General features: G+C 25.8%; 1 protein-coding gene across 5 annotated transcripts in view; it reads left to right on the plus strand.

Moving 5' to 3' along the window:
* LOC100198936 (proton-coupled zinc antiporter SLC30A1) overlaps nt 1-12,361 on the plus strand; it is a 36,352-nt gene that overhangs the window by 17,794 nt on the left and 6,197 nt on the right. For 2 of the 5 annotated variants that reach the window (XM_065795795.1, XM_065795797.1), the window contains exons 2-5: nt 5,084-5,174; nt 6,681-6,920; nt 7,248-7,428; nt 12,080-12,123. In XM_065795795.1, coding sequence (XP_065651867.1) covers nt 5,084-5,174; nt 6,681-6,920; nt 7,248-7,428; nt 12,080-12,123 — 556 coding nt within the window. Of the gene's footprint in view, nt 1-5,083; nt 5,325-6,680; nt 6,921-7,247; nt 7,429-12,079; nt 12,124-12,361 lie in introns of all 5 variants that reach the window. The other 3 variants (XM_065795793.1, XM_065795796.1, XM_065795794.1) reach the window with 2 other exon arrangements.

Raw genomic sequence — 12,361 nt, forward strand, 5'->3', positions numbered from 1 at the left:
CATGTTTTTGATTCAACAAATAATTTCAATGATAATTGATTTTTTTTTTTAACTAATACACTCCCAACAAGCCTTTGAACAACCATTATTCAAGTTTGGAGTTACCAGAAAACAAAAAATATTTTTAAGAAAATGGTTAACAGAAGACTTAAACGTTGAAGAAACGTGAAGTTCTATGAGTCAAGAAAATATGAAGATAGGAGAGAGTGAAAAGTATTGATTAGCAAGAAATAAAAAAAGTAAAAGAATGTGACATAGTTGAGTAACAAGTCACTCAATATTGAGTGACTTGTTACTCAATTAATGATAATTCAAAATAACTTCCAAGACTTTTGTATATTTGCCCATCCCTCACTTTTATTTTAAAAGATTTAATATCTTACAGCTTAAGGAAAGTGATATACCTTTAGTTTGACAAATTTGGACATTATATTGAAGCTAATTAATACATTTTTAGTTAATACAATAAGCTTAGTATGATAAAATGTTGAGTCACAGTTTTATCCTGTGAAGTCAAATTCAAATTATATGCAAGCTCAAATTATATGGAGAAAAAAATGTAAAGCGTTCACACTCAGTTCCATTCAAGGAAGCATAAAATTTGGTAAAGGCAATGTTATGGTCTGGGGGTTGATGGCTTGGAAAAGAACGAGAAAGCTGGAGTTTATTAAAGGAATTATGGACTCATAAGTTTATGTCAACATTCTCAATAAAAATCTTCTGGCCACAACTAAAAAATTGGAAAAACAATTTATCTTCCAACAAGACAACAACCCTAAATATACATCAAAGAAAGCAAAAGAGTTTTATATCCAAAAGCAGATTGAGTTATTTGAATGGCCAGCTCAAAGTCCAGATCTTAATCAACTTGAACTCTTGTGGGTCATTCTGGATCAAAAAAGTGGCACAATGTTTAAAAAGAAAAGAAGATCTTAAGATCAAACTCTAAGAAGCTTGGACTCAAATCAAAGAAATAAGTTGAGTCAATGCAAAATCAACTTGATGAAGTCATAAAAGCTAAGGATGGTCCAACTAGATATTAAAAGGTCAAAAAATTTAATTACTGAAAGATTTAAAATTTTGTTAGCATACTTATTGAACGTTAAAAAAAGGTTAAATGCAATGTTAAGTTTTTAGCAATTAAAGTTAATTATTGGAATTGTTTTTTTTTTGCTTATTTAATTCTTGATTAAATTTACTTCCATAATAATCATAAACTTTTAATTTAAGCTTGTTTTTATTATCATTTTTTTCTGAAATTACGCGTAAAAGTTTACTTTTTTTTCAAAAAAAAAATTGCTTGGAAAATTATCTCACCTACTATATATATACATATATATATGTGTGTGTATATATATATGTATATATATATATATATATACATATGTATATATATGTGTGTATATATATATATATATATATATATATATATATATATATATATATATATATATATATATATATATATATATATATATATGTATATATATATGTATATATATATATGTATAAATAAGCCCATGAGATGCATAGTGGTATAAGTCACTTTTTTCAATATTTTGAGTTATTGCCACCAATGGTTAGCATTTTGTTTATTCTATTACATGGTAGAGTGGTATAAGTCTAATGATATCGATAATGATGTTGGAACTGTTTTTTGTTATGCTCCTCACTAAACAGCTGTTTTTGTTCACAGTGATATTAGTCAGACTTATACCAAACTAGATATGAGTGACTTATACCACTATGCATCTCAGGGGCTCATATATATGTATATATATATATATATATATATATATATATATATATATATATATATATATATATATATATATATATATATATATATATATATGTGTGTGTATATATATATGCATATATATATGCATATATATATATGTATATATATATATATATGTATATATGAGGTAGTGGTGTAGTGGTAGAACGCTCGCTTCATAAGCAAGACGTTCCGATCCCACCACGTCCCTGGTAGTACCGCACTCAACTCGTTTCTCCGCGCAGCGGCCTGGTTTGTCAAGGTTTGTGTTTTGGAGTTATAGAGTTGAGAGAGGGTTATACCACAAATAAGTAGCCTTCTCGACTGTAGTGGCCTTCTCGGCTTTGAGGAGGTGAGTATGAGGTGAGTATGCCAGATCTAATACATGCCATATTAGATCTGGCATGTATTAGATCTGCCAGATCATCTAATATTTGTTAAAATATCTAATATATGTTAAAATATTGTTTAAATTGTTCATAAATGGGCTTTATGGATTCTTTTAGGCCACAAATTACGATATTGACAAAAAAAGTTTTAAAAATTAAAAAACAAAATGGTGGATCCAATGTGTACATAAATGCCAAAAAATGGATCAAATGTTGGAAGATGGTGTTAAATATACAAAAAACATTTTATTTCAGTTATAATCATTCTGGTTCTTTTTCATCTTCATCTGTCCCTTTGTTGAAATCTTCATTATATTCAAAGTCTGTTTCCTCGGCATCTCTATCAGAGTATTCATAATCTTCTGCTACAGGAGCCAAGAGGGCAACAGCTTCTGGCAACAAAGTCTTCAATTTTTTTTGGTGTTGATTTTCGTGATATCATTGGCACCACGGATTTTCTTTGATATAGTGTCTTGCAGTTGCTAAGGCGTAACCTCAAATATTTTCAATGTCAATTTCATGTCACTCAAAATTGCTTGCAAAATTATATGAAAATGGTGGTTAATTCTTTGAAAACACCAGTTATCAAGGACGACGTTTGAGTGTTTTCAAAGAAACGTAAAGTGGTATTTCCATCGTTCGTGCTGCCCTTTGGCATGTCATCTAAAATTCCTAGTTTCTATTTGAAAGCTTTTTGGATGCTAGCTTTCATTGTTGCTTTTTCCTGCTTATCTTCTTCCTTCTTACCCACTTGCTAATTTTTCCTATTTTTTTTGTATACCAAATGAATACAGGATTTAAAACATCGAATCCAGACATGTAGAGTTGACAGTCCGTACTTTAGATAATGTTACTGGTCTTTGCAAAAAATTGCTTGGAAGTTGCCTTGCAGAGATAACACCATTGCGCAGATTTTGTGTTGGTAATACTTTAACATCTATCGTGGTCATACTTAAATTGTATTGAATGAAAACATTTTTTGTATGAATGGTTGTCTTTAATGGTTGGAGTTGTTCTATCTGTTTGTCAAAATGCATTTTTTCATTAAAAATTTTTTTTCTCGGTTTCTTTTGTAAATTGCAATTTCAGAGGTCAGATTACTCTATAAGTTTTCTTTCATTTCTTGATTTACACTTACAAGTTGCAATGAAACAAGCAAAGTAAAAAATAAACTTGCATCTGATATATTTGAATCTTCAAAAGTCATTTTATAAATGCTCTGTCCGGAAGTTCAGTCAAAGCCCCACTTACAAATCAAAGTCATATTCAATATTTCTAAATCACTCTTATATGTAATATTGTTTTGGTTCAGCAGTAAAACACGTTGAGCGTTGTGGTTTAATATAGCTTGCAGCTGTACCTCAGATTTTGATTTGGTAAAATTTAAGGTGTCGTCTGGAGGGTAGCAACATTTTTTTGATACCAATACAGCTGAGTATGGTGGATAAAGTGTATTTAAACCTTTTTTTTTTTTGTCTGATTTCTCAAATGTTGGTACAAATCTTTTGTCAAATTTAGGTCTAATAGAAGTGCTAGAGCTTCATTTGCATCATAAAAGGCTGGCAATGATAATGATAGTTGCAAGCCTTCCTTTCATTTTATTGCCTTGAATGGGCTTGACAGCCTAACATCATTCACAATCTTTGCAGCGTCTAAATACCTTGAAGATCAAAGACTTATTTGCGTAGCAAATGATAATTCGGCAGGCCTGAACTCCATAGACATCTCTTTAGTTCTCCTTCTTTTGGATGATCAGATAAAGTTTCGATTTATTTAGTTTTACATCCATCTGAAAATTTATTGAAGTTTTTAACCAGTTCTTGTTCTTTTTGAAAAAGTAATCTTGTTGTTGAGCTGCTTCTTTATATTTGCTTCTAAACGTTGTCATTAAAACAGTAATAGTAGGTGTCATGTTGTTGGGAATTGAAATTACATATCCAATCTTTTCTGTCAATGACTTTTCCAAATATTTAATGTCACTTGCAAATTGTTTGCAAAATATTATTTTGATATAATGAAGAATTCTTTCCTTGAAAGTCCATATATGGCAACCGGTGGATCTGATAAACCTGAATTTAAAAAATCTATTTTATACTTATTTTAAATTTATTTACTTAATTTTTTAGTTTAGTTTTCAACTTTTTATTTTAATAAAATATATAAATGTATTTCTACTGTCATTTAAATGAATTCTATCCATTTCCAAATTGTTTGCAAAATATTCTTTTGTAATAAGTCTTATCTCAAAAATCTGTATGCGGCAACCAAATTTTAAGCAAAATTTATTTATTTGAAATTTTTATTGTAATAAAAACGTATAATGTATTATACAATAATTTAAATGAATTCTATCCATACATCATGATATAAAAGGAATATGACTTAAAGATTTAAATTACTGTATAAATTACATATATATTACTGTGTTAATACATTTATATTACTGCATAAATAAATTTAAATTACTTTTTAAATACTTTTAATACAATATAAATGTAATTTTTATTTTTATTATCAATTTATGCATTTTTTATGTATATATTTATTTATTCATTTATTAAATTCTTAAAAGCGTTTAAAAAAATCTGCACAGAGTACGTACAATGCTTGCGTTTTGATTTATATGTAATTTTTTCTTAATTTAATTATGAAGTTTGTAACTTTTTTTAATGAAAAATAATTCCTAATAATAATAATGTCATTGAAAAAATAACCAAGTTTATCTCACCTACTGTATATATATATATATATATATATATATATATATATATATATATATATATATATATATATATATATATATATATATATATATATATATATATATATATATATATATATATATATATATATATATATTTATATACAGTAGGTGAGATAAAAGCAAATTCAATATTTTTTTTTCTTCTAATAGTTTTCTAAGAAAAAGAAAAATAATTTTGAGAAAGATACTGGAAATACTTTTGGTTGGGCTCGTGCAGAAGTTTTAGGAGCACTTATAAATGGTATATTTCTACTTGCTCTATGTTTTTCTATTTTGATTGAAGGACTGAAGCGATTAGTTACACCAGAAAAACTAGAAAAACCTATTTTCATTTTAACTGTTGGAACTGTCGGTCTTGTTGTTAATCTTTTAGGAATGTGTTTGTTTCACGGTAAGTTTATTTCAAGTGATAAAAATTTTTTGTTTGGTTAAATATGCTAATGATAATAGTTTGTTATTTCTTTTTATATTTTTTAGATACAATGTCAGGCATGGATGCAGCATTTTTTAATGTTTGAGATAACATCCAGGCATGGAGTAAACTCCAAACATTTTTGTTTATGCTTATGACAATTATAGGTGCTTTGCAAAAAATTGTGATGATTAATTTTGGAAACTAAAAGCCCTAAATTTTTAACTACACCTGTGAGAGCAACAAGTTGATAAAATAATTTTTTTACTATTTCAACTAAATCTTTATTTATCAATAAATTTTAAAATTCACACAATCTTTTAGCATTCAAAAACTATGACCATAAAAAATTTGAACCTCCCTCAATTTTACAAATTACAAATTTTTTAAGACCATAACTGTTGAACACTAAGAGATTATTGTGTGAATTTTAAAATTGAGGTAAATAAAAAAAATATTTAATCAACTTGTTGTTCTCACATTTGGGGCTGGTATAGCTAAAATTTTAGGACTTTTCTGTACCCAGGCTCCAATCATAGCTATTTTTTGGAAAGCATGATTATTTGATATAAGTATAGCCATATAAATATTTGTGGTTTCCTTCATGTCCGGAAGTTAGCTCAAACATCAAAAAATGCTGCATCCGCCCCTGAATATAAAGTTAAAACAGTTTAAGTTTCTTTACGTATTCTTATAACTCGAATTACTTTTACTTTTTCCCGTATATTAAAGTATAAGTTTTATATAAATAACCACAGAAAAAACTACACAGAAAAACGAAATAATTTTTCAAATAATTACCTTTTATTAACTTCTATTGAAAAAAGTTTTAAAAACAACAACTGTGCGCTAGAGATTAAGGTAGAGCTGTTTTTTTTATCTTTTTTTTTTTTTTTTAATATCTACTCTGTTCTCTTTCATCTCCAACAAAAAAGTTACAGTTTTTCTACTTGTATATTTTTATTGCAATAAGTAAACAAACTTAAATAAATCTGCCAAAAAGGTAAATATTTTATATACAAAAATTTTATCTTTCTACATTTTTTTTCTTTGCGTAATAATATTTTTCACATCTGCATTATAGCTTGTCATTAGGATACGATTAGGATGAGCCTTGAACAAAACAACATTTAAACAAAATGTTTGTCTCCACACCCCTAAGTTTTTTTTTAATAATAAAACTGGATTTCAAAAGTTATTTGATATTTTTTTTTCAATTTGATTTTTCAAAAAGCTAAAATAACAAGTATTTAATATTAAACTTTTGATATTATAATTTTTTAATATTAATAAAAAAATTTTGTTTAATATTAATAATTTTTAAAATTTTTCTAGGTCATGCTGGTCACACCCATAGTCATGGTGGAAATAAAGAAGAAAAAATATCAGATCCACCAACAAAAGAAAGTTATAATAATGAGGCTCTTGAGATCAACTCAGAACCATATAATGATATAGATATGAAATCTAAAGAACTTAAAGGTTCCAATAAAAGTTACATTGGAAGTATATCAATCAAACATGGATCTTTTGTTTCAGTGAATATAGATTCTAATACAGAGATAAAAGAAATTGGTATAAATGTTTTATACTTAGAAAACACTATTTTAAAATGTTATAATTAAAATATCATTACTCTATGCAACACAATTTACTCAAGTCTTTTTTTTTTTTTTTTTTTAATACCATTTGTATTTGTTTTTTAAAAGAGATTGTTACTTTTTTATTTTTAACAAAAAGTTTTTTTACTTTATTTTCCGACCTCAAACACTTTAAGTTCGGCAGTTAGGTTGGCATTGCCAAATGCCAACCTTAATTCCAAGGGAATTCATTTTGGATAGAGAATAAAGAAATTCAGTTTAGCTTGAGTTGTACACAATTCATAAGCAAATATGTTTTTAGAAGGAGTTGAAGCAGTTGCAAAATCACAAAAATCAAAATCAAGTGGACAAATGAACATGAAGGGAGTCTACTTACATCTTCTTGGAGATGCATTAGGATCTGTTGTTGTTATTTTTGCTGCGTTAATTGTTTACTTTTTTGATGGAAAACAATGGACACTTTATGTTGATCCAGGAATGAGGTTTTTATATATTTATTTTTAAAACAAAGTTTGTTATACTAATATTATTACTGTAGATTTCCCTAATTCCAAACATAATTGCACTTAAAATTAAATAACTTTGCTTGTTTTTTGAACTTCAAACTAATTTTTTTAAATAAATAAACTGGAACCTAAGCTGAATCGAACAATATCAGGCAACAAGTATATTTATAATGAAAATATTGTTAATTTTTAATTTCAAAAAGTGAAGTTTTTGTTCACAAAATCATGAATTATGACCATGTGTTCCTAATTCCGAATGTACATATCAAATCCCAAAAAATAGCTTTCAATTTAAAATAGTAAATAATTTATACTAGCGTAGACATCCAGCTTACAGGCCTTGTTAAGAAACGAAATGCAGCTTGCATTTTGCTTGCGAAAAGGGGATTTGCCTACGCGTTCAGCAGTTTTGCGCTACGCAAAAACTTTTATTTTTTAGAATTTAAATTATCTTTTGATATCGTTTATGTGACGTTTATTCAGAAGAAATAAAGTCGTAAGTAAAAGCATTTAACTGCAATTGTAAACTGATAGATTTTTTGTTAAAGCAACAGTTTGTTTAATAATTTTTTTGTTGTTGTTAAAAATTAGATTAAGAAAATAAAGTGCTTTAAGTTTTATCTTAAGGAGTTAAATATATAAATTATTTTTTGTCATAATAGTTTAAAAAATGCACGATTTATTTTGATGTGAATATTTTATTAATAAGATAATTTATTTTAAGTTTATTGTCAATTCAGTAACGTAAAGTTTTAATGACATTCATTTAATTTATGAAAATGAACTATGATCATGAATATGTTATCGGTAATTGATAAAACTCTTTATTGTTTAAAAACACTATTAAAAAGAGTTCATAAAATAAATAAAAATTAATTTTGTTTTAAAATAAACAAATATTATGTTATGTTTTATGAAAAAAAATATTTTTATCTAAATAAAATTTACTTCATGTTTAAAAAAAAATGATAAAAATGATTTTTCAAATAAGAACTAAGATTTTATTTGTAACTTTTGTTATAGTGAGAAAAAAAACAACTATCTGTATGATTTTTAACGCGTTAATAAAATAACTTTAATTACAATGCTGTACTTAAAAATACGCTAGTGACGCAATATAACTTCTAACAATACAAAATATATTTGTTTAAGTTAATAATAAGTTAAGTTACTTTAAAATGCGTTACGCAGCGAAATCTCATAACAAGGCCTGAGCTTAGAGTTAAGTAAAAAGATTTTTAAAATAACTTTTATATTTTAATGCAAGGGTATTTTATATTTTATATTTTAATGCACACTCTGTAATAACACATTGTGTTATTACAGAGTGTGCATTATCAATTTAGTAGATCCTGTCTTCCTAAATATACCTGTTTTTTAAAAACCACTATGTACATTCCCTGCTCTAAAGACTATATTTGCAAAAAGATCTTTTAGCATGGCTGGAAACTGCTGGTTACTTAAACTTAAATAAGAATTTCTAACCAAGTAAACTGTTTTAAAAACAACATTATCTAGTGGTTTCAAAAAATGACTTGTGTGAGCTGGCAATCAGAGTTTAATTTTTAATTCAAAATTGATGTGAGATGCATGGCCATCTAAAAATAGAATTTTAGATCCTTGAAGTTTGTTTGCGTGAACTAAACAAATTGAATGAAACCATTCTATGAAATTTTGGCTTTCTATCCAACCTAATTTGCTGGTAGAATAATAAACATCAGAAGCACCACCTTGAACCAATGTTTTCATCAAATTTCGACCTTTGTAAATGACTTGATGAGGTAGGAAATTTCCAAAAGCATTGCAACAAGTTAAAATAGTAGTCAACTATTTTTCATTTGTTGTGGCAAGTTGTTTTGGATTTTTAATTCCTTTTTGACAAACAATATTGACTTTACCTTGATTGAATTTCAATCCACTTTTATCCCAGTTGAACACATGAAACAACTTTTCAGTTAAACTATGCTCTCAATAAACAGCATCAACTTGTCTGAACCATTCATCAATAATTGCCGGTTAGGAAGACCCTACTCTTATAGCTTGCTTGCTAGTAGCCTTTCTTTCACAGATGTTTTTCACATATTTTCTCATGAAACTATTGTAACACTTTCAAGTAGGTTTACTGGTCTTGAGTAAATGAGTTAGTTTAGATTCCTTCAAATAGTTTTTGACCACAGTTAAAATATCATTTCTTTTTAAGCTGAAGCCAATGTCACTCATAAACTGTACAAGTTCAATCATGAGCCTCTCAGTTTTTTTAATTTTTGGCATTTTTATCACTAGATAAAGAAGGCGTTTGGAAGTTCATTTAAAAAGTTAAAAGTGTTTATTAGTTTTTAAGTTATAATGTTGTTAAAATACTATTGTTAGAAATTGTTGTCAATTACTTGCATGTTAAACACCAACTTTTGCAAAAAATTTAATTCATTCCAAAATCTGGTCAGAATTTGGGAAATGTTTAAATTATGCAAAATAATACTGTTTTTAAATAGCTAACGAATTATTGCTAATTTTTTTTTTCCACATAAATAATAACCATCACACTCTACATCGATCAGTATGCAATTTAGTTTGCCTTTTTTTTTAAGTTGGTTTTATATTGCTGGATTTTCTAGGTTTTAAAAAGTGTTTTACTTGCAATTAAAAAATTACATGGTATCAATTTTTTTTCATATTACAGGCCTTATTTTAAATAAAAAATGCTCAATGCATTAACCTTATGCGGTATAATTTCGTAATTATGCGGTATTTGGCTTCATTCCCTTTATTTTTTTGTTTTTTAAATACTTTTTTAAATTACTGCAATATTATTAGTTACTGCAAAACAAGTTAAATGTTATTTAATGGCTTTTTTATTATTACTATAAGGGAATGCTTATTTTTTTTTTTTTTATTTAACATTAAATAGTTAAACTTAATATTGCATTTTTAAAAATATTCGATATTAACAAATTGCTTTTCTCAACATTTGCATAAATGAATTTAAATAAAGTTAATTTTTTGAATTTTTAAAATGATTATTTATTAAATTTCTAATTGTGGCTTTGCTACTAAAAATGATTTATTAATTAAAAAAAAAAATTGAATAATACTTAGTAAATTTTTAAATAAATTTGACAGTTAAGTTGGACCCAAGCATTAACTTAAGTTTTAATATACTTAAATATATTTTTTAAATCAAAATTTAATTATATATTTTTAAAATCTAAATTAAATAATTTTCTTTTATCAGAATAAAGTTATATATTTTTATTAAATTGGTGTTAAATTAAATCATATATTTTTATCAGAAATAAATTATGATCTTTGCTTATTTATGCTTATTTACCAGAAATATTTATGATCTTTGCTTCAAGCTTAAAAAATCAATAATTACAATAAAAATAAACTTTTAATTTTATTTGAGTTTTTTTCATTAGTAAATAGCGCTTATATCAAATAAAATGTCATTCAAACTTTTGTAAGAAATATTTTTACATAAACGTCATTTAAAAGTTAATTTGACTTTAAAAATAATTAATTACTTCTTTTATCTTACCGCTTATAGAATAATTTAAAAGTTAAAAAATGATCAAAAGTTGCTTAACCGAAATCGCTTACTGCTTACATAAAACCGCTTAAGGTGTTCATAAATTGCTCTATGTGTAACGCTTCAAAACAAGGCCTGATATTCTCATTACCCTTGTCTTCCAATTTAATAATCATAAACATGTAACGATAAGTGAACTAAAGCTGTTCGGAATTAGGGAAATCTATGGTATATTAAGTTGTTATATTAGGTTTGTTTTATTTCATAATAAAATTATGTAAAATTAATACTGCTGCTGATTTTACGAGCTTGTTAATGTTGCTTCCTGTTATTGTTAATGTTGCTTCCTGTTATCTTTTTTAGTTTTTATTTTTGTTTGTTAAAATTTTACTTCATACGTATAGTTTTTAATTGTTAAATTAGGACTTAAATTCTATTTAAAGCATAATTAGTTTTTACAGATTTAATGAAATAGTGTATACGGTTAAAAAATACATATGTACTAATAAACAAACTTTTTTTAAATCTTTAAATGATCTAAATAATAATATATTCTTATTTTGATAGTCTAATACTAAAGTATATTAACATAAACAAACATCTGGTCATTAACAAAAAATTAAAATAATTACAAAACATATTTTTAAACATTTAAAAATACAAAACCTGAAGAGCTTTCTCAAAGTTTTGAATCTTTAATAGGAGGAGGAAGGTATTGCGTTTTTTTTTTATCTTTTTTTTTTTTTTTTTTTGCTTAAATTAAATACTTGCAGCCTTGTTGGGAATAAAATTAAAAAAAATGATTTCACAAATGAATCATTTTTAATTCTGATTCAAATGTATGTAGTTATGTGTGTACATATGCATGCATTAAACAAATGTATAGTTGGTATGTCTGTATTTGTGTATGTATGTAAGTACCTACAACTTTTCTTCTGTTTCCTTGCACTTTAACTTTTTTTCTTCTTCCAGTAACTTCCAACTTAATAGAGGTTGTTCTGTTAACTCCCAAAAAAATGTACTCTTTAATAAGAGATGTTTATTTGTGCACAAAAATAAATTAAGACTCAAAAAAATGGTTTTTAATTTTTATTTTAGCATACTTATGGTTATTATTATAACAAAAACTGTTATTCCGTTAGGTAAGTATATTTTAAGTTTACTTAACATTATAAATTTGTAAAAAAATATTATTTTAGTAATTAATTTTTGTGATAAAAATTACTTTGTTTCATTTATATTCATTTTTATTTATTTTATTTTTTTATTATTAGTTATATGTATTTTATAGGAGTGTTTCTGCAATAAAACCTAGAATTTTGACTAAAACTTTTAAATGTAAAAAAAAATAAATGTAAAAAGATGTTTTTAAACAACCCA

This window comes from Hydra vulgaris, chromosome 04, assembly GCF_038396675.1.
Source record: "Hydra vulgaris chromosome 04, alternate assembly HydraT2T_AEP".
In the NCBI taxonomy this organism is placed as follows: Eukaryota; Metazoa; Cnidaria; class Hydrozoa; order Anthoathecata; family Hydridae; genus Hydra; species Hydra vulgaris.